At 43.0% G+C, this 27,522-nt stretch overlaps 2 protein-coding genes across 5 annotated transcripts in view; both read right to left on the bottom strand.

The window, feature by feature from the left end:
• Window positions 1-1,211: 1,211 nt before the first annotated feature.
• Window positions 1,212-14,108, bottom strand: ARL2BP (ADP ribosylation factor like GTPase 2 binding protein). Of its 2 annotated transcripts, none has more exons than XM_060185499.1 (6): window positions 13,766-14,108; window positions 11,993-12,054; window positions 5,560-5,666; window positions 3,950-4,035; window positions 3,722-3,818; window positions 1,212-2,667 (listed from the first exon to the last, which is right to left on the bottom strand). In XM_060185499.1, exons 1-6 carry the CDS (start codon window positions 13,801-13,803, stop codon window positions 2,566-2,568), a joined length of 492 nt encoding a protein of 163 aa, XP_060041482.1. In that variant the 5' UTR covers window positions 13,804-14,108; the 3' UTR covers window positions 1,212-2,565. The 2 variants fall into 2 exon arrangements, with proteins under 2 accessions (XP_060041482.1, XP_060041484.1); XM_060185501.1 differs by lacking the exon at window positions 13,766-14,108 and adding an exon at window positions 13,446-13,741.
• Window positions 14,109-19,901: 5,793 nt separating this feature from the next.
• Window positions 19,902-27,522, bottom strand: part of RSPRY1 (ring finger and SPRY domain containing 1) — a 58,955-nt gene continuing 51,334 nt past the window's right edge. For 2 of the 3 annotated variants that reach the window (XM_060185502.1, XM_060185503.1), the window contains 2 exons: window positions 27,389-27,493; window positions 22,780-23,708 (listed from right to left, as the gene is read on the bottom strand). In XM_060185502.1, coding sequence (XP_060041485.1) covers window positions 23,597-23,708; window positions 27,389-27,493 — 217 coding nt within the window. In that variant the 3' untranslated portion in view covers window positions 22,780-23,596. Of the gene's footprint in view, window positions 21,389-22,779; window positions 23,709-27,388; window positions 27,494-27,522 lie in introns of those variants that run through there. The other variant, XM_060185504.1, reaches the window with a different exon arrangement.

Here is a 27,522-nt window from a genome sequence, read left to right on the forward strand (position 1 = left end):
CAGGAGTCCATATTAGTATGGTTACTGAGTCACCTTAGCTGTAGACTAATTAGCTCATCTTGCTAGGGCTGGACTAGCAACAGAGCTCACCTGGACAGTATGCAGCCCAGGTTTGAGCCTGGCCCCCATACACTACAGGTAGTTTCAGTGCTGTGGTAATGACAAAGGGGGTAAAAAAAGAGAGAAATGTTCTTCAGGGGTCCTATGTTCCATGTCACCTGCCTTGAGTGTGTGACGTTCAGAGAATAGTCATGCTAGGTACCCAGATTGGTTCACAGTAGGGGGTTGAGAAGCTCCTGAGTCCAAAGCTCATTCAAAGGCCTCAGGCATGAGAATCTCTTTGCATAACCATTATGCTATCTACCCCCGCCCCTGAGCTCATTCTATCATCACAGAGCAACATGCGCCAAACAGAAGGGATTTCTAGGCACCCTTTGGCTTTTCTTTTGAAACTGGTAACAATTAAAATGAACCTAGATTCATACATCTGCACGAACTATTCCACTGCAAAGGGATGAGAAAGGAAATCGGATCCCCAGGTCTGTTAGCCAGTTTTTACTCACCAGTGTCCCAGAGTTTAGTAAATGACAGTTATTCTAGGATTTAGTTGTAAGAGTTTAGCTTTAAGAAAAATCAACTCATTTTCCTTTGAAGCTGAAGAGGAAAGACCATCATCCTAGGCAAGTTTTAGCAGGTTTGTCACATCCCAGAACAGCTGATTGTAGTGGAGATCTTAAAATGCTTAGCAGAACGCCTTTTTTATTCAGATTAATACCTACCCAGTCCTTCAATTCTGCAGCTTGGCTGAATACTACCTCCTATTGGTAAAGAGGTCTAAGCAGTAAAGGGACCCCACACACCCCAGGCCTGCATCCTGTGGAAGGTGGCATATGATGATATAGTTCCTGTGTGTAACTTTCTACCAGTTTGCTCTGAATGAAACCAGAAAGCCTATTTCCTAATATTAAAGTTCACATACTTTCTGACTGGAAATGGGTGAGAATCTTTCATCTTCTCGTTAATTTCATTTCTGAACTTGCTCCTCTGTTTTTTTCTCAATCACCATGTGCTCCCACATGCCCCGCCTGCAGTCAGCAGTCTCCCTAAGGAAGAGCAAGTGGGAGAGCAAGACCAGGTGTCATTTTAAAAACATAGTTCTGAGCATGCCTTTGGCTTCTACAAGACCAAAACAATAACCTGACAACAACAGATAAAGGGGTGACTCCTTTAGAATGCTGCTGCTTGCAAAAACTTCTTGCAATTTTACTCACAGTACAAAAATATGTAATAAGCAACACATCATTACAGAAAAATGCATAGCCTAGAGCTCAAAACCACAGTAGCCTAATGGAAAGTCAGTACCTATTCTTATTTAAAAAAAAAAAATTTTAAGGTAAACATTGGGAATTGAACTATATTTTTTCTAAAGACGTAACATTTTTCAGTCTATAGTGCACGTTCTATCAACTTAGCCAGTGTACTGAATCAAAGCAGATACATGACTGACAAAGACACTTACTCTCTATTTGTGCTGAGCTAGACCTGTGGAACGCCATCTTGGTAGGAAATTTTGACAGGAAGAGGAATTAAAAGAGTCCCTGCCCCGTAGAAAACCTGATGGATTAATTTATACAGACAGGGTTTTAGGTAAGACTCAACATGCTATCAGCAAAAGATACCTTTTAATCTGCTTCGAGCATAAGCATACATTCATTGGCACCTGATAAAGGAGGAACGCCAACAGAGAAAGCAGTTTTGCTTTCATAGCACTACATCTAAAAAGCATACAGCATATAATACTTTGATGTTTAAGTGGGTAATCATGGGAGTTCCAAGATTATATCCACTAAGTTAGCCAGAGTATCCATCTATAAAAATATCTTTACAAAAATGCTTAAAAGAGGAAAGTTCTGGAAATAGTGGGACTACATCAAGACAGCAGAAGACACTGTGATAAAAGGACTATGAATGTGAGACTAGGAACTGGTTTTTCACAGGTAGCTTTTATATGTAAAGTTCATTTTAGCTGATTTCTACAGCCAAGACTAGCTATTAATAGTAAGGGCTTTAGGAATCTCCAGATTGGCAACCAGTTTAACTCCCTAAATAAATACTCCCAACCCCAAGCCCTACTGAAGCTGAAGGACTGAAACATTGTCAATGTAGGAAAAGATTCACGCAAAGCCTACTGAGACAGAGGGGAATGATGATGGTGGGTTCTTCAACAGCGCTCACATCAACATATATCTGGGGAAGCTCCCTCCCCCCCAAACACACACACACAGATGGAATGTTTGCTCCAGAGAAGCCTGACTCAGAAGCCACCTGAAGGGATGTCTAGTTGGGGCAGAGTGTTAGGGCTACAAACACAAAAGGTTTCAGGAGAACAGGGCCCAGGAGGGTCAGGCTGTTTTCTCTGACCCAGTGATACTTAATATTAATGAAGAGGTATGGAACAAAGTCAAGTTTTTCCATGATGTAATCTGCTGCTAGTGGCCAAAGCCTGTCCCAGGCAATTGGATGGGTGAGGTGTAGAACAATCAATCCATTCTCTGGAGGTGAAGTCTAGGGACGAAGATTGTTCTGGGAAGCTGACACAGATGATGATTTGCATAATGAAGTCACCACTAACCCACTGCTTAAGTCCGGTCCCCGACCTTCTTTTTCCTACACAAGGGGGGGGGGGGAAAGAAAAAACAATTTTAAGAGAAAAAGAAATAGGGGCAAGAGAACCCCAGGCTGGGACAGTGGCCCATCAGGTAGGACACAGGGAGAGAAAGAGGATGTGTGTAATTTTGCTCAGCACCAGCTCTGATCACTCTTAAAAACTGTACCTCCCTGTGCTCCAGCAAATAAAGCCTTGGATTCTTTGATTCTCAGGTATGAGATCCTGAGTCTAATCCTTGGCACCACATGTGCCAAAACGATGCTTTGGTGTCTCTCTCTCTGTACTATAAAGCAGAGCAGAATTAGACCTACTTGTTTGTTTTTATTGCCACCAAGGTTATTGCTGGGGCTTGGTGCCTGTACAATGCATCTATTGCTCCTGGCAGCCATTCTTTCTTTTTCTTTATTCTGATAGGACATAGAGAAATTGAGAGGGGAAGGGAAGATAACAGAGAGACACCAACAGTACTACTTAATTTATTTTTATGAGAATGCGAGAGACCAGAGTACCACTGGTACGTGGTGCTAGGTTTTGAGTCTGGAATCCCAAAGTCCTGTGCTCTACCTTTTAAGCCATCTCCATGGCCACAGTTCTTCTGATTCAGAGACCCTAACAAATGCCTGGGACTTACTTCATCAAACCTGTAATTCTTCAGTCAGGGTGAATCTCAGCCAGAGGACAGAGGCTTACTCAACACTTTACTAGCTGCTACCAGCGTGTGTGTGTGTGTGTGTGTGTGTGTGTGTGTGTGTTACATGACAATTCTTTTTTTCTTTTTAAACTTATCTTTATCTATTGGGTAGAGACAGCCAGAAATCGAGAGGAAAGGGGTGAGACAGGCAGGGAGAGACACAGACACCTGCAGCCCTGCTTCACCACTAGCAAAGCTTACCCTTGCAGGTGGAGACCGAGGGCTTGAACCTGGATCCTTATGCACTGTAACATGTGTGCTCAACCAGGTGCTCCACTACCCGGCCCTCAGTGTTTGACAATTTTACTTGGAACCTTCTAAATGGTTCAGTGTTACTGACTAAACAGGCAAGAGTGACTTACTGCTCTATAGTCCAGGAACATTTCTTTGAAAGCCAGAAAATCTGTAAATGTGAGCAGCATGTCAAATATGTCGCCAGCCACTTCATCTTTATGGTGCCTACAAAAGATGAGGACGGTTGTTTCATGATGATACAGACTGTCTTCCTGCCCAGGACCTGACCACCAAGTGCTCTAAGCCTTGAGGAGAATGAAGGAGGAAGATTTTAAAAAGGGCCCAATACAACTCACTGTAAAGTTGTTGTGAACGCTGCCATGTCAAATCCCGGAATCCGCTCCAGCAGCTGTTCTTCAATATACTTTTCTACCAAGGAAATCTAACGGTGGAAAGGATCTTGGTCAGATCACACTTTAAGGAAACAAGACTTTTTATTTATTATTATTTTTTTAAACAGAGCACTGCTCAGCTGATGATGGTGTGGAGGGATTGAATTTGGGACTTTAGAGCCTCAGGCACGAGTCTGTTTGCATAACCATTAAGACTTCTTTTTTTAGAAAGCACGTTCTCTAGGCTTTCACAGTGTTTCCTAGTCTTTGTGCCAGGCACTATGCAAGGTACTGGGGATACCAAAGAGAATCAAAATATAGCCCCGGCCCTGGAGGAGCACTTGGCCTGGCCTCTCCATTTTGTGGGAGAAAGGCATTTACTTGCAGGCAACTAAATTAAACAAGATAAACATTCTAATGTGAGTGGAGACAGCAGTGGGACTTAATAAGAAAAAAAGGGGATAGGCAGTGGCACACCATTAAGCACACAAATTACCATGGTCAACGACCCAGGTTCAAGCCCCTGCTCCCCACCTGCAAGTGGGATGCTTCATGAGCAGTGAAGCAAGTCTGAAAGTGTCTTTCTCACCCCCTCTCAATTTCTCTCTGTCCTATACAAAATAGGAAAAAAAATAAATGAAAAATTGGCACCGTGGTTTCATATTGCTGGCACTGATACCCAGCAATAACCCAAGGGCAATTAAAACAGTAAATAAGGGATGGGGGCAGACAGCATATTGGTTATGTAAAGAGACTCTAACACCTGAGGCTCTAATGTCTCAGGTCCCCTGCACCACCATAAGCCAGAGATGAGCAGTGCTCTGGTTAAAAAAAAAAAAGTTAAGGTCTTAATGGCCATGAAAGTGGTTCAGGGTGTAGAGCATAGGACTTGCATGAATGAAGTCTGGGATTTGACACGCAACATTACATATGCTGGAGGGTCCTCTGTCTCCACATCAACTCCATTCTCATAAAATAAATATTTTCTATTTTCAAGTTGAAGTTTCAGGGTTCATGTCTTAGTTTTGCCACCATACTTGAGTCATACATAAGGTAAGCAAAAAAGGTCAAAAGTATAAAAATACAAGGCATAAGGAACTCACACATTGTATTAGAAAGCTGGATTATAAAGCCAAACATCTTTCAAAAGGTAAGCTGACGAAATCATTAAGCATTTGGAAAAACAGTCCCGGGTGCTGTACTACTTGGAAATGATAGATGAAAACTAAACTAGATTAGAATCTAATTCCTCCTGATAATGTCCTGGTGGCAGATTTACTTATCTTTTTATTTAAATTTCTTTACTGGGGGATTAATGGTTTATTGTCAACAGTAAAATACATTGCTTGTACATGTGTAACATTTCTCAATTTTCCACATTTCCATTCAACCCCCACTAGATCCTCAATTATATTCCAGGACCTGAATCATCCACCCTGCACCCCAGAGTCTTGTATTTGGTGCAATACACCAAGGAAGATTTAAAATGTAGAGCAAAATTTAACATCTTTTGATTCTAAAATTACATTTTAAATAACCCTTATCTCTAGTAATAAAAACAAAAATCCACTTACATATTCGTTAAAAATAGATGTGTAGGTGAGTTTATTCTCTTCTGTGTCTTCAAACTCCTGGTAATACTTGTCCATAAAATTTCTCTGTAATACCTGGAACTCATCATCTGAATCATAATAGAAAATTTCTTTTTAACAGTTTATTTATTGATTAATGAGAAAGATAGGAGGAGAGAGTGAGAGAACCAAACATCACTCTGGTACATGTGCTGCCAGGGACAGAACTCAGAACCTCATGCTTGAGAGTCCAATGCTTTATCTGCTGCAGTACCTCCCGGACCACGGAAGTCTTTATTTTCTTTTTACCAGAGCACTGCTCAGCTCTGGCTTACAGTGGTTCAGGGGATTGATCCTGAGACTTTGGTGTCTCAGGCATGAAAGTCTCTTTGCAGAACCATTATGCTATCTACCCCCGCCCAGAAATTTTTTACTTTTTAAAAAAATATTTATTTATTCCCTTTTGTTGCCCTTGTTGCTTTATTGTTGAGTTATTATTGTTGTTGGATCGGACAGAGAGAAATGGAGAAGGGGAAGACAGAGAGAGGGAGAGAAAGATAGACACCTGCAGACCTGCTAAACTGCTTGTGAAGTGACTCCCCTGCAGGTGGGGAGCCGGGGGCTCGAACCAGGATCCTTACGCCGGTCCTTGCAACATGTGCTTAACCCACTGCGCTACCAGCCAACTCCCAATTTTTTTTACTTTTTAAAGATTTATGTATTAACAGGAGAGAGGGGGAGGGAACCAGCACATTGCTTTGGCATATGCAAGGTCAGGGACTAGCTCAGGGCCTCATGCCAGAGAATCCAATGTTTTATCCACTGCACCATTTCATGGGCCGCTATATATATATTAATCTTTTTTTTAATATTTATTTTATTTATTTATTCCCTTTTGTTGCCCTTGTTGTTTTATTGTTGTAGTTATTATTGTTGTCGTTGTTGGATAGGACAGAGAGAAATGGAGAGAGGAGGGGAAGACAGAGAGGGGAAGAGAAAGATAGACACCTGCAGACCTGCTTCACCACCTGTGAAGTGACTCCCCTGCAGGTGGGGAGCTGGGGTTCGAACCGGGATCCTTATGCCGGTCCTTGTGCTTTGCGCCACCTGCTCTTAACCCGCTGTGCTACAGCCCGACTCCCTATATTAATCTTTATTTACTGAATCTAGACAGCCAGAAATAGAGATGGAAAGGGTGGTAGAGAGGAAGAGAGACACAGAGACACCTGCAACACTGCTTCACCACTCACAAAGATTCCCCCTGCAGATGGGGACTGGGGGGCTCAAACCTAGGGCCTTGCATATTGTAACATGTGCATTCAACTAAGTGCACCACCACCTGGCCCCCACAATTGTTTTTAAGGGACACTAAAACACAGTCTAATCTATGGTCAGGATACACGTCAGCAGAAACTGCTTTCTTAGTGGTTAGTGCATTTGAATACATTAAGTACACTCACATGGTCATACGGCCCACTGCCATCATCCTCCAGTCCATTTAAAGCACATTTCCCCCCTCATGGATTTGTTTTTTAGTTTTAATTAAACACATATATAGTTATTAATAGTTTATTACGAGATTATAAGATCCCAATGTGTAGTTCCACATCAAAGCTACCACCAAAGTTCCATATCCCCACCCTACAACCTCCCAAAGATAACCACCATAGTTCTCACAAGTCTCAGTTGGCTTGCTTCTGTTAAAACATTCTTGGGGGGAGTTGGGCGGTAGCGCAGCAGGTTAAGCGCAGGTGGTGCAAAAGTGCCAGGATTGGTGTAAGGATCTGGGTTCGAGCCCCCAGCTCCTCACTTGCAGGGGAGTCGCTTCACAGGCAGTGAAGCAGATCTGCAGGTGCCTGGTTCCCCCCCCCCCCCCCCGTCTTCCCCTCCTCTCTCCATTTCTCTCTGTCCTATCCGATAACAATGACATCAACAACAACAATAAAACAAGGACAACAAAAAGGAAATAAATATTTTTTTTAAATCTTAAAAAAAAAACCACATTCTTACAGGAAGCCTGGGAACTCTCTACTTTCCTATAAAGGAACAAACTGGGTCTCTGTTATTTCAGCACTGGTACAGTGTAGAAACTAAAAGTATGGGCTCTGAAAGAGGTAGACCACCTGTTTTCAAATCCCACCTCAGTCACTTATGGTTGTGTGACCACTGGCACGGTACTTTGCTAAGCTCCAGTTCCATTACTGGAAAATGAGGATGGTCACTGTACCTGTCAGATAGGACTGCTGGGTGGGATTTAGATGAAAAGTCCTGAAAAGAGATTCCTTAATGAGGAACACTTGATGCTCTTCTCAGTTGTTAAAATTCTCTATTCCCCAAACATTTCTGAAAATAAAAAGAATGCCTCAACAATGAAACAAACTTTGATATAAATACTGTGGGCTTACAGATGGCTCATTTTCTCACAGCATGTAAGGGCAAAAAGAACTGAAAGTTTGGAAATTCTCATAGCTACATGGAGATTATTGATAAATTATCTGTATGTATGGGTTGTGGCATGATCATTAGGACGGACCTCCCCACCCCTGGTGTGTGTGTGTGTGTCTCTCTCTCTCTCCTCTCTCTCTCTCTCTCTCTCTCTCTCTCTCTCTCTCTCTATATATATATATATATATATATATATATATATATATATATATATATATTATGAAAGGGATAGGAGGAGAAAGAAAGAACCAGACAACAGTCTGGTATATCTGCTGCCGGGCACTGAACTCAGGACCCTCATGCTTGAGAGTCTAATGCTTTATCTACTGTGCCACCCTCAAGGTCTAACATTTCATTTATTTGAAAGAGACAGAGGGCGGAGAGTAGATAACATAATGGTTATGCAAAATAGACTCTCATGCCTGAGGCTCCAAAGTCCCAGGTTCAATCCCTCGCACCACCATAATCCAGAGCTGAACAGTGCTCTGGCAAAAAAAAAAAAAGAGACAGAAATTTGAGGGGGAAGGGGAAGACAGAGATACCTGCAGCCCTGCTTCAACCTCTCATGAAGCTTCCCTCCTGTAGGTGGGTTCCTATAGTTTGAACCTAGGTCCTTGTATATTGTAATGTGTGCGCTCAACCAAGCATATGCTGCCTGACTCCCCCCGCTTCCTCTTCCTTCCTTTATTTCTTTCTTCTTAAAATAAGGTGCTAGGAAACTGAGAGCCCTCTACACAAGCAATAGCACTAAGTGGGTTTCCCAGTGTTAACTTTTTAAATTGTATAAAAAGGAGAAGAAAGGAAAAGACACCAAAGTAACTTCACCATCCATAGAAGCTTTTTGGATTTGTCCAAGGTGCTCCCACATGGTGAACCCAGGGTAAGGTATGTTGCTCTATGCACTGTGCTATCTCCCAATCCCTATACTTTAAAAAAAAAAAGATTTTTTTTTTTAATATAAAAGAAAAAAGTGTTTCACATAGATGAAACCAAATTACCACTCCAGTACATGTAGTGCCAAATGTCAAACCAGCAGCCTCAGACACACCAATCCTGTGCTCTACCAGTTGAGCTATTTTCCTAGCTTTTTTTTAAAAAAATATTTATTTACTAATTTTGAATAGAGAGAGAAATTGAGAGGAGGAGAGAAAGAGACAGATACCTGCAGCAACAGTTTCACCTTATGAAGGTGGGGGCTGGGGGCTTGAACTTATATCTTGCAATGTGTGGATTCTACCAGGCATGCTACCACCCAGCCCTGCTTTTTAAAATTTTATTTTATTTTAAGAAAAAATATAGAGAAACTTATCAGTAACATGCGTCTGCTGTAACACTTAGGAGAGATCCAGTAGATCTGAGTACTTTGCCAAATGGTTTCAGATCTCACAGAAATTATTATTTTTTATATTTATTTATTTATTCCCTTATGTTGCCCTTGTTGTTATATTTATTATTGTTGTTGTTACTGATGTTGTCGTTGTTAGATAGGACAAAGAGAAATGGAGAGAGGAGGGGAAGACAAAAGGGGAGAGAAAGACGCCTGCAGACCTGCTTCACCACCTGTGAAGTGACTCCCCTGCAGGTGAGGAGCCGGGGGCTCGAACCGGGATCCTTACGCAGAAATTATTTTTTAAAATAGTGTAAAAATGTCCAAAAAATTGACCAAAGCTTCTGTAGCTTCAGGGTCTGTGTGTAGCTTTTTTAACTTATGCCCTTAATTCTTAAAGAAGTAGCATTCTCTTCATAATTCTCAGGAAACTTAGTAATTTTTCTCAAATTTAAGTTTTTCTCTTTCACACCACTTGTCTTAGAACTTTAGTGGCTTGAGTACACATCACAGTGGTTGAGTACACATCACAGTGGTTGAGTACACATCATAGTGGCTTGAGTACACATCACAGTGCTTGAGTACACATCACAGTGCTCAAGGACCCGGGTTTGAGCCCCTGGTCACACCTGCAGGGGGAAAGCTTTGCGAGTGGTCAAGCAGGGCTGTAGGTGTTTCCTTCCCTTTTTCTCTCCCTTCCTCTTAATTTCTGACTATCTTTATCCAATAAATAAATAAATATATGCAACCCACAACGACCCTGGGTCCATGCTCCCAGAGGGATAGAGAATGGGAAAGCTATTGGGGAGGGGATGGGATATGGAGATTGGGTGGCAGGAACTGTGTGGAGTTGTACCCCCCCCCATCCTATGATTTTGTTACTGTCTCCTTTCTTAAATAAATTAATTAAAATAAATAAATATAATTAAAAAAAAGAATACTGTCTTAAAAAAAAAAACTTTAGTGGGCATTACTGATAGTCCATTAATTATCAGAACATAGAGATGCAAGGTGGATCCACAAATGAGAATTCTCAATGCAGGAAAATAAAGAACCAGTTAAAAAGGACAATGCCTTGTTTCCTTTATGGACATGAGGTTATCATTTTATGCTGTGGGCTTTTTGTTTGTTTTTATTTATAAAATGGAAACATTGACAAGACCATAAGATAAGAGGGGTACATTTCCACACACTGCCCAACCTCAGAGCTCGAATGTCTAATCTCCTCCCTTGAGTACAGACCCAGGATCATTGTGGGTATGCTGTGTTTTTTATGGTATGCCAATGCTAATACTCAAAATAAAATTGGTCTCATTCTATGAGACAAAGTGGGTCAATATTTTCTGACTTAGGAGTCCTGTGACTTCTAGGTGCTTCATTACCTAAATATGCTCTTTCATTGGCTCTCAATCTGTGGTTATCTGCTGTCTTTTTATTCATTTTTTTTTTGAATAGAGACATAGAGAAACTGAGAGGGAAGGTGGAGATAAGAGAGGGATAAATGTGGAGTTGTACCCCTCTAATACTATGGTTTTGTCAATGTTTCCTTTTTATAAATAAAAAAAGAGAGAGGGATAAAGACAGAGACCAGTGTGGGTCAGGCGGTAGTGTAGCAGGTTAAGCACACATGGCGTGAAGTGCAAGGACTGGCATAAGGATCTGGGTTCGAGCCCCTGGCTCCTCAGGACCTGCAGAGGGGTCGCTTCACAGGTGGTGAAGCAGGTCTGCAGGTGTCTTTCTCTCCCCCTCTCTGTCTTGCCCTCCTCTCTCCATTTCTCTCTGTCCTATCCAACAACGATGACATCAACAACAACAACAAAAAAAAGGGCAACAAAAGGGAAAAAATAAAGACAATAGAAAAACTGCTCAGAAAAAAAAAAAAAAGACAAGAGACCTGCAACCCTGCTTCACCACTTGTGAAGCGTCCCCCTGCAGGTGGTGGGTGACCTGGGCCTTAAAGTGGGTTCTTGCACATGATAAGGTCTGCACTCAACAGGGTATGCCCCTACATGGCCCCTTTAGTTTATATTGTACATCAAGACTGATTTCACTGTCCTTAGAAGCAAGAGTCAAGGGAGTTGGGTGGTAGCACAGCACGTTAAGCGCATGTGGCGCAAAGCACAAGGACCAGCGTAAGGATGCTGGTTCAAGCCCCTGGCTCCCCACCTGCAAGAGAGTCACTTCACAGGCGGTGAAGCAGGTCTGCAGGTGTCTATCTTTCTCTCCCTCTCTCTGTCTTCCCCTCCTCTCTCCATTTCTCTCTGTCCTATCCAACAACAGTAATAACTACAACAATAAAACAATAAGAGCAGCAAAAAGGGAATAAATAAATAATTAAAAAAAAAAAAAAAAAGAAGCAAGGGTCAAGAAGAAGCAAGGGTCAAGGGACCGGTGGTGGCACACCTGGCTGAGCGCATGTTACAGTGCACAAGGACCTGCATTCAAGCCCCCAGTCCCCAACTGTATCTGTAGGAGGCAAGCTTTGCAAGTGGTAAAGCAGGGCTGCAGGTGTCTGTCTGTCTCTCTCTAACTCCCCCTCCCTTCTCGATTTCTGGTTGTCTTTATCCAATAAATAAATAAAGATAATTAAAAAAAAAAAAAAAGAAGAAACAAGGGTCCAGAAGGACTTAACAGCACAAGTTAAATCGTGGCAAGGCGGCTTACCCATTATGATGTCCTCCAAGTATCCAACCACAGTATCGAATTCTGCATCAGAGGCGGAAGAGCTGGAAAAAAAAACAAAAACGCTGGGCATAGGTGCTATTTCAATTGATTTTTTTTTATATAATGACTGTGGACTTTTTTTTTTTTTTTTTTTTTGCCTCCAGGGTTATCGCTGGGTCTCAGTGCCTGCACTATACGAATCCACTGCTCCTAGAGGCCATTTTTCTCATTTTTGTTGCCCTTGTTGTTATTGCTGTCGTTGTTGGACAGGAGAGAAAAAGAGAGAGGAGGGGACAACAGAAGGGGGCGAGAAAGACAGACACTGGCAGACCTGCTTCACTGCCTGAGGACTTTTTTTTTTTTTTTTACATTTTTTTTAAATTTTCTTATTTTTATTTATTCCCTTTTGTTGCCCTTGTTGTTTTATTGTTGTAGTTATTATCGATGTCATTGTTGTTGGATAGGACAGAGAGACATGGAGAGAGGAGGGGAAGACAGAGAGGGGGAGAGAAAGATAGACACCTGCAGACCTGCTTCACCTCCTGTGAAGCGACTCCCCTGCAGGTGGGGAGCCGGGGTTCGAACCGGGATCCTTATGCTGGTCCTTGCGCTTTGTGCCACCTGCACTTAACCCGCTGCACTACCGCCCGACTCCCCTGAGGACCTTTTTAAAGAAGGACACTAAGGGGGCCAAGTGGTGGCGCACCTGGTTGAACACACACACTACAGTGAGCAAGGACCTTGGTTCAAGTCCCTAGTCCGCCACCTACAGAAGGAAAGCTTCATAAGTGGTGATGCAGGGCTGCAGGTGTCTTTGTCTCTATCCTTCTCTATCACCCTCTTCCCTCTCAATTTCTGGCTGTCTCTATCAAATAAATAAAGATAGGGAGTCGGGGTGTAGCGCAGCGGGTTAAGCGCAGGTGGCGCAAAGCGCAGGGACCGGCATAAGGATCCCGGTTCGAACCCCGGCTCCCCACTTGCAGGGAAGTCGCTTCACAGGCGGTGAAGCAGGTCTGCAGGTGTCTATCTTTCTCTCCTCCTCTCTGTCTTCCCCTCTTCTCTCCATGTCTCTCTGTTCTATCCAAGAATAAGTACAACAATAAAACAACAAGGGCAACAAAAGGGAATAAATATTTTTTTAAAAAATAATAAAGATAATAAAATATTTCAAAAAACTAAAAAAGGACGCTAGGAAGGTGGGGGACGGAAAAAAGAAAAAAAAGAAAAGAAATAGCAAGTTGAACTACCCCCGGGGGCTTCAAGCGACTGAGTAACCCGGTAGGTTCTAAGGCAGCAAAAACTCCAAGCAGAGCGGGGCCCGCGCATTTCTGACCGCGTCTGTGACGTCAGAGACGACCCGCTTGCAGAAAACCCAGCAGGACCGCACGGGAGCAATGACAACAGGGACAGCTGCGAGGTCAGCAAAGGGCACCCCCGGCCCACCCCCACTCACCGCATCTCGGTTGGTACCGCGCCCGGACCTGGGCCTGAGAGGGGCCCGCCGGGCGGGTCCCCGGGGTGGTGGCGGCGGCGGCGGCGGCGGCGGCGGGACGGGCGCTGTGAGCCCGCAGCTCGGCCGGGGCGGCGCAGGATTGTGATGGCGCCTGTGACGCCACCCGCGCGCCCACTCCCCTCGCTCCCCCCGCCCCCGCCGGGAGCGAACCCCGCGGTCACAGCAGTTGCAGAACCGACACCCGGAGCGGCGCTCCGCCCCCTCACTGCACCCCTGTCCCGGACACGCACCCACGGGGCCGAGGCCCCGCATCCACTCACTAGGACAGCGCGAAGCTCTCCTCCTCCAGGGCGTCCATCGCCGCCACCTCCGCCGCCCACCCCGCGCGGCCGAGCGGACCGGTCCACCTCCTACCCCGCCCGCGGTCCGGGTCCAGCCTCCGTTCTGCTCCGCGGAGCCGCAGCCGGCATCGGGAAGGCCTCGCCGCCCAGGCCGCGGCCGGCTCACAGCCCCGCCGGGTCGGCGCCTGCGCGTGAGGCCCGGCCGCTCCCGGGCTGCGGGACAGCTCCCGCCGGGCCTCTGGGAGCGAACGCGCCGCAGCTACCGCGCGGTCCCGCGTCCGTTACGCGCGGCCGGGCGCTCAGCCCCGCCTCCGTTACCGTGGCTACCACAACCGCTTCCGCTCCTTGCGGGTCCCGACAGCCAATCACAGGCGCGCGCTGCCAATCAAAGGGGCTGGGGCAGAGGTAGGGAGAGGAAGTGAGAAGCTGAGGGTGGGCTTGTGCTTGGGGTTGGTTATGCTGTGTAGCTATTAAATCTCAAGTCGTTCCCATTCTTTTCGCAGGAAGAATCAAAACCAAGAACCTCGATCCCCTCAATTGCAATTTGGGGATAAATTACAAGTTTTCAAAAAACTAGCTTAAACCAGATTTTAAAGAGTGCTGCAAACTGCAATTCTTTTGCACCTGTCCCTTATCTTTGAGCAATCCAGCATCATGCAGTCGCTGGTTTGCAAGGCACTCACTCCCTCTCGTGGTCTCAACCGCAGGAAGTGAATGGCATACAATACACAAGGATCATCTTCGCATCTGAAAGAAGCTTGAGCAGGCACGGATTTCTTGGCTCATTTGAGTTAAATGAAAGTTGGACAGGACCACTTGGAGAAATCAGAAAAAGGTCTCTCAATTTTCACAAAAACGATTTTCTATAGTTGATTTCTCTTGATTGAACTCTAGACATTGTCGGCTGTCCTATACCTTTTAGCCAAATATATTGCGCGTCTAGAGAGGTTTAAGATTTGGCTTAGTGGGGCCCGGCGGTGGCGCGCCGGGTTAAGCACACAAATCACCAAGGACCCAGATTCGAGGCCCCCTTCCCATTGCAGGGGGTCCACAGGTGAAGCAGGTCTGCAGGTGTCTTTCTTCCCCAATCTGTCTTCTCTCTGTCCTAATGGGGGGGGGGAAATAATAAATTGGCTTAGACTTAGATCTTAGGGTAAGATGAACCAACTTGGATGGGTGCAGACATCCTTGAATGAATATTAATTATCCAGGGTGAGATCATTTTAGAGGTTCTCATTTTGATCGACACTGACTCAGCAAAAAAGTCATACCCAAAAGGTTTTCTGAGGGCTGGGGAGGTGATTTAGAGTGCCAGCCTTGCATTGCATGGGTCTCTAGGTTCAGTCCCTGACACCACCTGAAAGGTAAGTCTTGATGATGGAGCCCAGTTGTAGTATCCCTCTTTTCAAGAATTTATTTATTCATGAGAAAGTTAGGAGGAGAGGAAGAACCAGCCATCACTCTGATACATGTGCTGCTGGGGATATCGGGGATCGTACTCAGGACCTCATGCTTGAGAGACTAGTGCCTTAGCCACTGCGCCATATCCCGGACCACAGGTATCCCTCTTTTCTGTCTCTCCCTCTTGCCTAGATATAGAAAAATTTGGCTAGGCATGCTCCCTAGTGGTATTATGCTTGTATGAGACCTTGGGTTTATTTCCCGGCACTACATAAAAACAGAAAATTGGACTTGGGAGACGGCTAGGAAAGGTGCAGGAGTGACACCCAGGATTCTATCTCTTGGTGCCACACACACACACACACACACACACACACACACACACACACACACACACACACAATTATGAAAGTTTGCTGGGCCATGCATTTAAGTAAGGCATTAAGTCTCACAGCAAATTCAGCAATCTTCATGACCTACTTTAAATAAACCACATTTCTTCTGGACTAAAGGAACATACCTACCCTCTCCATTGCTAAACCATATGTGGGATCAGAATGGAGGAGGAAACTCAGTAGTAATCCCATCTGTTCCGGCTATCACTGGTACAAGCCACCCCTACATCTAGTAGCTTACAATTATTTTGCAGGCTGGTGGAATAGCTCACTTGAATAGTACACTGCTCTGCCATAGGTATGACCCAGGTTTGAGTCAGGCCCCCCAACCACACTGAAGAAAGCTTTGGGGGCCAAGTGGTGGCACACCTGGTTAAACACACATATTACAGTGCACAAGGACCCAGGTTCAAGCCCCTGGTCCCCACCTGTAGGGGGAAGCTTCACAAGTAGAGCTGTAGGTGTCTCTCTGCCCTCTCAATTTCTGTGTCTATCCAATAATTTTTTTAAAAAGCTTTGATGATGTGGCACCTCTCTCTAAAAACAAGACAATTATTTTTGCTTACTAATCGGCAATACAGGTTATTTTTTTTGGGGGGGGATATTAAGTGGAGGAGAAGAGAGACATCTGCAGCACTGCTTCAGTTTGTGACTGCCTCCCGCTCCCTACCAAACACAAATGGGGGGACCAGGAGCTTGAACCCAGGTCCTTGGGCATAGTAGAGTGTGCACTCAACCTAGTGCACCACCACCTGGACTCAGGAAATGTCAGTTTACTTGTATCTGTTGTTGGGGCTGGTTTACTTGTATCTGTTGGTGGGGCTAGAGCCTCTTTGAAGAAACTCATTGATATGGTTGACTTTCAGCAGCGAGCTCAGTTGTGGAGGCCAGCCAGTACTGATTGAAGATCTCAGTTCCTTTTCATATAGGTCTTCCCAAAAACCCATTTGGTTTTCTGAAAGGATGGTACAGAATGGGTCCAAGAGAATTTATTTCAAAAAGACAAACTGGAAGCTACCAGTGACTTGAAGACTGAAAATGGGCACAGAACCAATTTACTAAATTCTACTGACCAAGCAGATATACACCCCACACAGGAGGGTGCAGTGCAAAAACTTCATTTATAGCACAAAGGTTAGGATGTCAAAGAATGAGCGACCACCTTCAATCCACTTCATCATCTCTGACTTAAGATCAAGTGAGAATGAGCACCCTCTTACTCATGCAAATTTCAAATACTGTGTCCACAAACACTTGAAACTTTGAGAAAATAAACTCAAGCCATTACAAGGTGAGTAAAATGTGTTATAGATTAGGAAATCAAGGCTTGGGTGTACTTGCACAGTGATGAGAAGTGGTGACCAGGGTCTAGGTCATAGGGACAGGCTCACTCCTAACAGCTTGTTTAACCATCAGACTCCAGATGGTCTCAGTCCTTGAGTTGTCAAGCAATACTGGAAAAAATCCAAGACATGCTTTCCAGTGAAAACAGAATGGTAAATCTTTTGAAGAAAAATTTACTTGAATTTACTTAAGTTTTCCATGAATAATTTCTCGAGCCCTTTGTGGGTTGGCAGTAAGAATAAATTTGGAAGAGCTGATTTTAGACAGTTTTCATAGACATTTAAGATAGTTGAAAGTAATTTCCAGCTAGTGTAATGGATTTCGTTTCTGTGACTGAATTATTGCTTCTTAGAAGTCTGCATATGGCACCAGGGCTATGCTTTGTCATTCTAAAAGGTGGCTGTTTGTGTAGCCAGACCTATGCTCTAGTTTAGTTTTACCGTTCTTGGGCTGACCAAATTCTGATAGAGACAGGAGTCACACCGCAGCACTGGTGCTTCCTCCAGTTCCATGGCTCTTCCAAGTGGTAATAGGGCTTCAGTCTGAACTGCACACATGGCAAGGTACACACTCTATTTAGTGAGCTATCTTCCCAGTGCTGGCAATTTATTTTTTCTTTTTGCGGGAATGTTAGGTAAGCCTTCCCCTGATTCAGTGGAGAAAATATCATAGTTTAGTCCCCCCCCCCCTCTCGGGTACAGCATATCAACAATAAGAGCCTGGCTTTTATATTCTTAAATGTTTATATGAAGTTCAGAGTACAGATCTATAAACAGACCTTCCACATAACTTGTTAATCCTTTTTTTTTTTTTTTAATGTGGAGTAAATGTCTTTCCCTTTGAAGTAGCTCCAAGAATACAAATTTACTTTATTTTTTTATTTTGCCTCTAGGGTTATTGCTGGGGCTCAGTGCCGGCACCATGAATCCACTGCTCCTGGAGGCCACCTTCCTCCCCTTTTGTTGCCCTTGTTGTTATTGTTGTGGTTATTACTGTTGTTGTCGATGTCGTTCATTGTTGGATAGGACAGAGAAATGGAGAGAGGAGGGGAAGAGAAAGATAGACACTTGCAGACCTGCTTCACCGCCTGTGAAGCGACTCCCCTGCAGGTGGGGAGCTGGGGGCTTGAACCAGGATCCTTCCGTCGGTCCTTGTGCTCTGCGCCACATGAGTTTAACCCACTGCGCTACCGCCTGACCCCCGAGAGCTAGTATTCTTTTGACTTCTGACAGATTACCCATTAATTCCATTTACTTTTCTCCATCTCCACAGAATTTACAGACCAGTTTCATTTCTCTCCTGAGCTACTTCAGTTTCTCTACTAGTCTTACTACACCCATTTTTTACTTGTTCTCTATCCTGCTCCACTCACTTCTTCATATAGAGCCAGAGGCATCATTTAAAATTTATCATGGTGTGGGAAGTGATGCAGTGGATAAAGTGTTGGCTTCTCTGACATGAGGTTCTTAATTCAATCCCTGGCATTGCTCAGTGATGCTCTGGTTCTCTCTTTTTCATTAAAGAAGAAATTAAATATTTTATTATTAAAAAATTTTATTATCTCTATTTATTGGATAGAGATAGCCAGAAATCCAGAGGGGAGGGGGTGATAGAGAGGGAGTCAGAGAGACACCTGCAACACGGCTTCACCACTCATGAAGCTTTTCCCCTACAGGTAGGGATCAGGGGCTTGAACCTGGATCCTTGAGATTGTAACATGTGCACTCAACCAATTGCACCACCACCTGGCTCCTAAATAAAAGAGTTTAAATACAAAATTCTTAGCATGGGCTTCTTGATCTATCTCTCTAATATCAGAACATACTATTCTGCCTATTTTTTTTATTTTTTTCTTCTTTTACAAAGCACTGCTCAGCTCTGGCTTATGGTAGTGGTGGTAGGGGGATTGAACCTGGGACCCTGCAGCCTCAGGCATTGAGAGTGGTTTGTGCTATGCTATTGTGCTATCTACCCCCCACCCACCCCTCAGTTTCTTTTTAAAATTTATTTTCTCTTTTGTTGCTCTTGTTGTCGTTGTTGGATAGGACAGAGAAATGGAGAGGAGGGGAAGACAGGGGGGGGGGGAGAAAGACACCTGCAGACCTGCTTCACCACCTGTGAAGCGACTCCCCTGTAGGTGGGGAGCCAGGGACTCGAACCGGGATCCTTAAGCCGGTTCTTGTCGCAGCACCACGTGTGCTTAACCTGCTGTGCTACTGCCTGACTCCCTACCCCCTCAGTTTCTATCCTACTAGCTATAGGGGCACTGAAGCCTACTGGGCTCCTTTCTTCCTAATGTTTTTTTCACCTAGCTGCCCAGTCCAGAAATTGTCCTCAGTTTTTCTGCCAAATCATTTCCTAATTTCTCTTTTGAGCTTTGATTTACTTTCTTCGGTGACCATCTGTTCAGCCCCCCCATGCTTCCATATAAATTAGGCCCCCATCATTCTCTCTCTGAGTCTCTAGTTTTTTTTCTTCTGGAGGGGTATTGGCTGGGGAGGGGGGAGAGGAGTTTATTACTTGGACTTTGCCACCCTGAGCTGAGTTTTTCAGGTACACACATAGAGACACAGGGGAAAGAAACTTTCTCTGGTGTGGTGGTCATGTGCATGACAAAGTAGTTGCATTGTCTGGGTGAGCTATCTTGCTGGCCCAAACATATTCAGGGCACTAACAAGTTATTATAATAAACACAGATATATTATCGCCATACATTCATAAGCTCCACAAACAGATGTATTTTGTATACTGTATAGGCACAACGCCCAGAACATATTAGGTGCTCAATAAACATATTTTGGGTGATTAATCTTGCTTAATTCTAATACTTGATTCTCCCTACTCTGGAAAATAGCCCTTAAGTCTGAGTCTTGGAACTTTAGCAGAAAGTAACAATGAAAGTTGAAAATTTTTAATCAAAAAAGGCAACAAATGTTTTTATTTCTTCGATGCAAATTACTGTATTCACCACAAGCTAAAGAAGTGAACATATATTTATATATGTATATATATATACATATATATATATTTGAATTTATGGAAGACTAAAGACATGGAAAAAAATCCAGCACCCCAACAAGTACAGCCAGGAAGGAAATCATCTCTGTAATAGGACAGTTTAATTAGCTACAAACAAGAAAGGGTGGGAAAGGAAAAAAAAATGTGCATTACGTTTAAGACACTGTAAAACTCAGAAGACATATTTACTATTCAAGTATAAACTCAGTAAGGACTTGGCATAAATTGAAAGGCAGCTGCTGAGGTACACCATTATAAAATAAGTTCTATGAATTTACAATTCTACCTTCCAATTTTCTGGGAGAAAAAACCAAACTCTTAAAGGTCTTCACCAGAGACCCTGAGAGGGATTAACACTTTTGATGAAGACATAGTCAACAATCCATAATTGAATTTACTATTAAAAAACATGTATTTATTTAAAACCATAGGAATATGTGCTCTCAGACTGTCCTCTAAGAGTTTTTGAAACTAAGAGTTTCAAAGGATATGACTTCCAGAAACAATACTGATTTAAAAAAGTTCTTTAGCAAATAAAACAATAAACCTGATTTGATGGTATCTTAAAAATACCCTTAATACCGAATTTCTCCAGTCTAATATTGCGATTAAGACCTCCTCCTGCGTTGTTAAAACATTTCTCCTCACAAAATGTGGGTACTGAAATTGGATAGAAACACCACGAATGTGAAAATACCATCAATTTTCTGCAGTTAAAAAAAAAAATCAGAATGTTCTTTGGAATCACTGAAATATCAAAAATGTGGGTTTTCTTCTACAGTCCATGCACCATCTCTCAGGCCCTCCTTGTTGCTTGTAGTTGTGACTTGTGTGAGTTGAGTTTCATAGATTCAAGTCTTGCAGCGCAATATCCACACTAACACACAGGCATTTCTGACCAATGGGAGGTTATGCTTAGCCCATAAGTGCTTGCCATTATCCCCCCCAGAATGACTTCTGCCCAAAATAAAAAAAGAAATTTTATAAGATGAGACAAAACATCCTGTGTTAAATCAATCAAACAAACCCAACACAGAGGATTCCGTGGTTTCAGCACTTAGGAGGGCATTGCCTCCTATTTTTTTTCATGGAAGTACCACAGGCCTAGCTGTTACCACTCAGCTTTCCCTGGCCTTAAAAGGAAATTCTTACGGCTGGTAAGTTGGGTTAGATTCTAAGAGAATTTTTTTTTCTTTGACAAACTACCGTTTTTAGCATAAAATCTGGTCATGGCTATAAGTTTCAATGTGCGTACAACTGATTAGAGATGTTTTTGTCTTTGTTTTCTTTTTTTCAACATTGGTTGGAATTGAGTAGAAATAATTCCACAATGCCTCTTCCTGTGTGTCATGAAATGTGAGAAATCTGTCTGACTCTAGACACTATTTCTTTACGACACAATGGGCAGGTCTCCAGTTGCAAGGCACAATCCATGCACAGGTCACTAAGGAGAAAGACACAAATAATAGTTCAGTTAATGTTTCAAAAGGTCAAGCTAAAGATCTACTGACTCAGTCTAAGATTTTAGTAAGCTCATTAACTGAAAAAGGTAGTAATTGCAAATAGCTAAACAAGCAGTAAATATGTACATAAAAAAATACGCTTCTCTCCCCTTTCTGACCTTCCATACTCTGATTTTGAAAAATAAGTTTAAAGTTTATATGCATCTTCCAAAAAGCATGTACATGTATATGCAGGTAGAGATAACATCTGACTTTATTCCCAGGTCAGATACCCAAATTCTGTCTTTCACTTTAGATTCAATACAATACTGTTCAATTATCATGTAGCTTTAGTTTTATTTCTGGGTTTCTATTTTTCTTTTTTTCCTTTTTCATATACTAAGGCCAAACTATAAGCATCCATTTTAGTATACTGTAAGATGCTGCAGGTAGCAGTGGTATTCTCCATAAATCTTTTTCACAGTTTTCTTTTTTTCCTTCCGTCCTCCTTCCCTCCCTTTATCTTTCTTTCTTTTCTTTTTTTTTTTTAATTTTTTATTATTTATTTTTCCTTTTGTTGCTCTTGTTATTTTATTGTAGTTGTTGTTGTTGGATAGGAACAGAGAGAAATGGAGAGAGGAGGGGAAGACAGAGGGGGAGAGAAAGATAGACACCTGCAGGTGGGGAGCCAGGGGCTCAAACCAGGATCCTTGAGCCAGTCCTTGTGCTTTGCGCCACGTGTGCTTAACCTGCTATGCTACCACCAGACCCCCTTTTCTTTTTTTTTCTTTTCCTTCCTTCCTTCCTCCCTCCTTCTTTCTTTACTCCTTCCTTCCTTCCTCCCTGGGGACTGAACTCAGGACCTCATTCTTGAGAGTCCGATGCTTTATCCACTGCGCCACCTCCCGGACCACTCCAGTTTTTTTTTTTTTTAATTTGCTCCCCCCCCTTTTGTTGTGCTTGTTGTTTTATTGTTGTTGTAATTATTATTATTGTTGTTGTTGTTGATGTCATCGTTGTTGGATAGGACAGAGAGAAATGGAGTGAAGAGAGGAAGACAGAGAGGGGGAGAGAAAGACAGACACTTGCAGCCCTGCTTCAAGGCTTGTGAAGTGACTCCTCTGCAGGTGGGGAGCCGGGGGCTCGAACTGGGATCCTTACGTTGGTCCTTGCACCACATGCGCTTAACCCTCTGAGCTACCGCTCTGACAACCCTACCCTTTCCAGTTTTTATTCCTCTTTCAACTGTCTTGTTTAACTGACTTGGACTATACGATTTACCTCTATTTATTTATTTATTTTTCCCTTTTGTTGCCCTTGTTGTTTTAGTGTTGTAGTTATTAATGTTGATCTTGGATAGGACAGAGAGAAATGGAGAGAGGAGGAGAAGACAGAGAAGGTGAGAGATAGACACCTGCAGACCTGCTTCACCGCTTGTGAAGCGACTCCCCTGCAGGTGGGGAGCCAGGGGCTCGAACCAGGATCCTTACTCTGGTCCTTGTGCTTTCTACCACATGTGCTTAACCCACTGCACTACTGCCTGACTTCCTGTTTTTTGTTTTTAAATATTTATTTATTAATGAGAGGGCTAGGAGGATGGGGAGAGGGAGAGGGGTAGAGAGAGAGAGAGAGAGAGAGAGAGAGAGAGAACCAGAGATCACTCTGGTACAAGTGCCACTGGGATTGAACTCAGGACCTCATGCTTGAGAGCCTAGTGCTTTATCCACTGCACCACTATATGATGTAAGTTGTAATGCCAATAACAGACCTCCCTGTTTGTGCCCAACACCTCTTGCAATGCTTCCAAGATGTCATCATTAAAGAGATGATAGTGTTTGACTGAGTCATATTCAATAAGTATCATTTAACATCGCTGATAGGTTCTTGGAACAAGCAACCTTAAGTGAACTAAAATATAATAAAAATCAAGTCCTCAAATGACATCATATTATTCAACATATGCAAGACTGTTCTTCTCCCTCCCCCATTAATGTTTATAATGAGATGATGTCAAGGATTGTCATGTATCTCTTATATTGTCAGGAATTATCCATTCCTCCCCGTCCCCTCAGTTTTCCATACAATATAACCCCCACTAGGTCCTCTGCCATCTCGTTTCAGGACCTGAACTCTCCCTGCCACCAACCCCAGAGTCTTTTACTTTGGTGCAATACACCAACTCCAGTCCAAGTTCTGCTTAGTGTTTTCTCTTATGATCTTATTTTCCAACTTCTGCCTGAGAGTGAGATCATCCCATATTCATCCTCCTGTTTCTGACTTATTTCACTTAACATGATTTCTTCAAGCTCCATCCAAGATGGGCTGAAAACAGTAAAAAAAAAATCACCATTTTTAATAGCTGAGTAGTATTCCATTGTGTATATAGACCACAACTTGCTCAGCCACTCATCTGTTGTCATCTATTCCTTTTTTTAATAATATTAATAATGGGGGTTGGCCGGTAGCGCAGTCTGCAGGTGGCACAAAGTGCAAGGACGGATGTAAGGATCCCAGTTTGAGCCCCTGGCTCCTCACCTGCAGGGGAGTCACTTCACAAGCAGTGAAGCAGGTCTGCAGGTGTCTGTCTTTCTTTCCCCCCCGTTTTCCCCTCCTTTCTCCATTACTCTGTCCTATTCAATAACAACAATAGCAATAACAACAATAAACAAGGGCAACAAAAGGGAATAAACATTTAAAAATATTAATAATACTGTTTTATTCCCTTCATTCACATCTTTTTTGTATTCTACTCATTAATAATAATAAATTAGAACAAATATCTTTGGAGACGGTATTAATTTCCTATACCCCTTTCTCCTAAGACTATTCAGGTAAATTATGTATGTTTGCAGTATTTCATATACCTGTGAAATCATCTAAGCTTATGCTTTTGGGAAGCAGGCAAAAGGCAAAGATAGCATAAGATAATCATTTTAATTTCTTCTATCTGTTCTAGGAGTTGGTTCATATCACTCAGTTTTTATTCAAATTTTCTCTTCCTTCTTAGTAATTATTTTTACCAGAGCACTGCTCAGCTCAGGCTAATGGTGGCGTGGGGAGTGAGTCTCATATCTGAGGCTCTATGTTACCCATTATGCTATCTTCCCTGCCCTCTTTTCTTTTATTAAATTTTTAAAATTATATTTATTTATCTTCCCTTCTTTTGCCCTTTTTTTAAAAAATATTTTTTATTTATTTTTAGTGAAAGAGTAATACAGAGAGAAAGACACACAGAGAGAGTTACCCGAGCACTGCTCAGCTCTGGCTTATGGTGGTGCTGGGGACTAAACCTAGGACTTTGGAGCCACAAGCTTCAAAGTCTTTGCATAACCATTATGCTGTCCCCCAGCCCTTGTTTTTTAAAAAATTTTTATTGTTGTTGTAGTTATTATTGTTGTTGTTATTGATGTCGTCATTGTTAGATAGGACAAAGAGAAATGGAGAGAGGAGGGGAGACAGAGAGGGGGAGAGAAAGATAGACACCTGCAGACCTGCTTCACTGCTTGTGAAGCGGCTCCCCTGCAGGTGGGAAGCCGGGGGCTCCAAATGAGATCCTTACATCGATCCTTGCTGCACCACCACCCGGCTCTCTTTTTTTCTTTCTTTCTTTCTTTTTTTTTTTTTTTTTTTTTTAATTCTACTCCTTTAGAAGTTATTGTTTAGCTGGGAGCTTTAATGGGAATGACCTTAAAAATTATTATTTTTAAATATTTTATTTATTTACTTAATCCCTTTTGTTGCCCTTGTTTTATTGTAGTTATTGTTACTGTTGTTGTTGTTGGGTAGGACAGAGACAAATGGAGAGAGGAGGGGAAGACAGAGAGGGGGAGAGAAAGACAGACACCTGCACACCAGCTTCATCGATTGTGAAGCGACTCCCCTGCAGGTGGGGAGCCTGGGGCTGGAACCAGGATCCTTACATAGGTCCCTGCACTTTGCGCCACTTACGCTTAACCCACTGCGCTACTGCCTAACTCCCAATTTTTATTAACATTATGTTTGTTTATTTGATAGAGACAGCCAGAAATCAAGAGGACGAGGGAGACAGAGACACACCTGCAGCACTGCTTCAACACTCAAGAAACCTGGGTTGCTCACTTAGCACTGGTAAGGTAAATGCCCTACTTGGTGAGCAATCTCTCTAGCCCACTGCAAGATTGTTTACATACATGTGTTTTCATTTCTCATGGCTAAATAACCAGGAATGAAATTGCTGAATTAGGGAGGGGTGGTAGCTCAGTGGGTTAAGTGCACGTGGCACGAAGTACAAGGACCAGCATAAGGATCCTGATTCGAGCCCTGGCTCCCCACCTGCAGGGGAGTCGCTTCACAGGTGGTGAAGCAGGTCTGCAGGCGTCTATCTTTCTCTCCCCCTCTCTGTCTTCCCCTCCTCTCTCCATTTCTCTCTGTCCTAACAACAACAATAATACAACAACAATAAAGAAAAAAGGGCAACAAAAGGGAAAATAAATATAATTTAAAAAATTTAAAAAAGAAATGGCTGAATTAGAGTAGGTGTAAATTTAGCTTTATGGGGAGTCAGGTGGTAGCACAGTGGGTTAAGCACAGGTAGTGCAAATCACAAGGACCAGCATAAGGATCACGGTTCGAAACCCAGGCTCCCCACCTGCAGCAGGGTTGCTTCACAGGTGGTGAGGCAGGTCTGCAGGCGTCTTATCTTTCTCTCCCCCTCTCTGCCTTCCCCTCCTCTCTCCATTTCTCTCTGTCCTAGCCAACAACAATGACATCAATAACAACAAGAACTACAATAAAACAACATGGGCAACAAAAGGGATAAATATTTAAAAAATTAAAATATATATAAGAAAAATTTAGCTTTGCAGGGCCAAGTGGTGGCGCACTTGGTTGAGTGCACATTACAATGGACAGGGACCCATGTTTAAGGCCCTGGTCCCCATCTGCAGGGGGTAAGCTTTGCGAGTGGTGAAGCAGTGCTGTAGGTGTCTCTTTGTCCTTCTTCCTATCTCCCCCTTCTCTCTGGATTTCTGGTGTCTAATAAAGATAATATATATTTTTAAAGACTTTATTTATTAGAAAGACAGGAGGAGGGAATTGGGTGGTAGCACAGTGGGTTAAGTGCACGTGACACAAAGTGCAAGGTCCAGCGTAAGGATCCCAGTTCAAGCCCCCAGCCCCCACCTACAGGGGAGTCACTTCACAGATGGTGAAGCAGGTCTACAGGTGTCTATCTTTCTCTCCCCCTCTGTCTTCCCCTCCTCTCTCCATTTCTCTCTGTCCTATCCAACAATGATGACATCAATAACAACAACAGTAATAACTACAATAACAATTAAAGAAAAAAACAAGGGTGACAAAAGGGAAAATAAATAAATATAGACAAATTAAAAAAAAAAAGACAGGAGGAGAAAGAACCAGACATCACTCTGGTACATGTGCTGCTGGGGATTGAACTCAGGACCTCATGCCTGAGAGTCCAATGCTTTTCTCCACTGCGCCACCTCCTGGACCATGATAATAAAAAAAAAAATTAAAAAGAAAATAAAACTAAAAAGTTTAGTTTTATGAGAAACTGCAAGATACCCCACTCCCAAAATATAGCCCTTGAAGCAGCTTTTTCAATTTCTGGAAGATGGCCCTGTACTAGGCAGTTTCTAATCCCCAATCCAGCCCACTCTGGACATAATAACTCTTGATATTAGCTATGGAACTGGTAATACTATAAAAGCAGTTCCAAACAAGATGGAACTTGCCTACTGTAATGTACCAAAGAAGAAATGACCATGGGCTGGACAGTGGCACACCTGGTTAAGAGCATGTTACTATACACAAGGACCCAGGTTCAAGCCCCAGTCCCCCACCTGCAGAGGAAAAACTTCATGAGCCGTCAGCAGTGGTTCAACTGTTTCTTCCTCTCTATTCCATTTCCCCCTCAATTTCTCTGTTCTACCAAACAAAATAAAGTTAAAACAACACAACAACAACAACAACAACAAAGGAAATGAACAAATATACCCTCTTACCTGTGTCCACATGGCTTCAACTGTGTGTCTGCTACTTCATCGCAACACAAAGAACAACAATTTTCCCGGATACTGACTTGCTTCAACAAAGCAAGACGCCTGTGCCTATAGAGAAAAGTTTGAAATTCATTTTT

This window comes from Erinaceus europaeus, chromosome 2, assembly GCF_950295315.1.
Source record: "Erinaceus europaeus chromosome 2, mEriEur2.1, whole genome shotgun sequence".
Lineage (NCBI taxonomy): Eukaryota > Metazoa > Chordata > Mammalia > Eulipotyphla > Erinaceidae > Erinaceus > Erinaceus europaeus.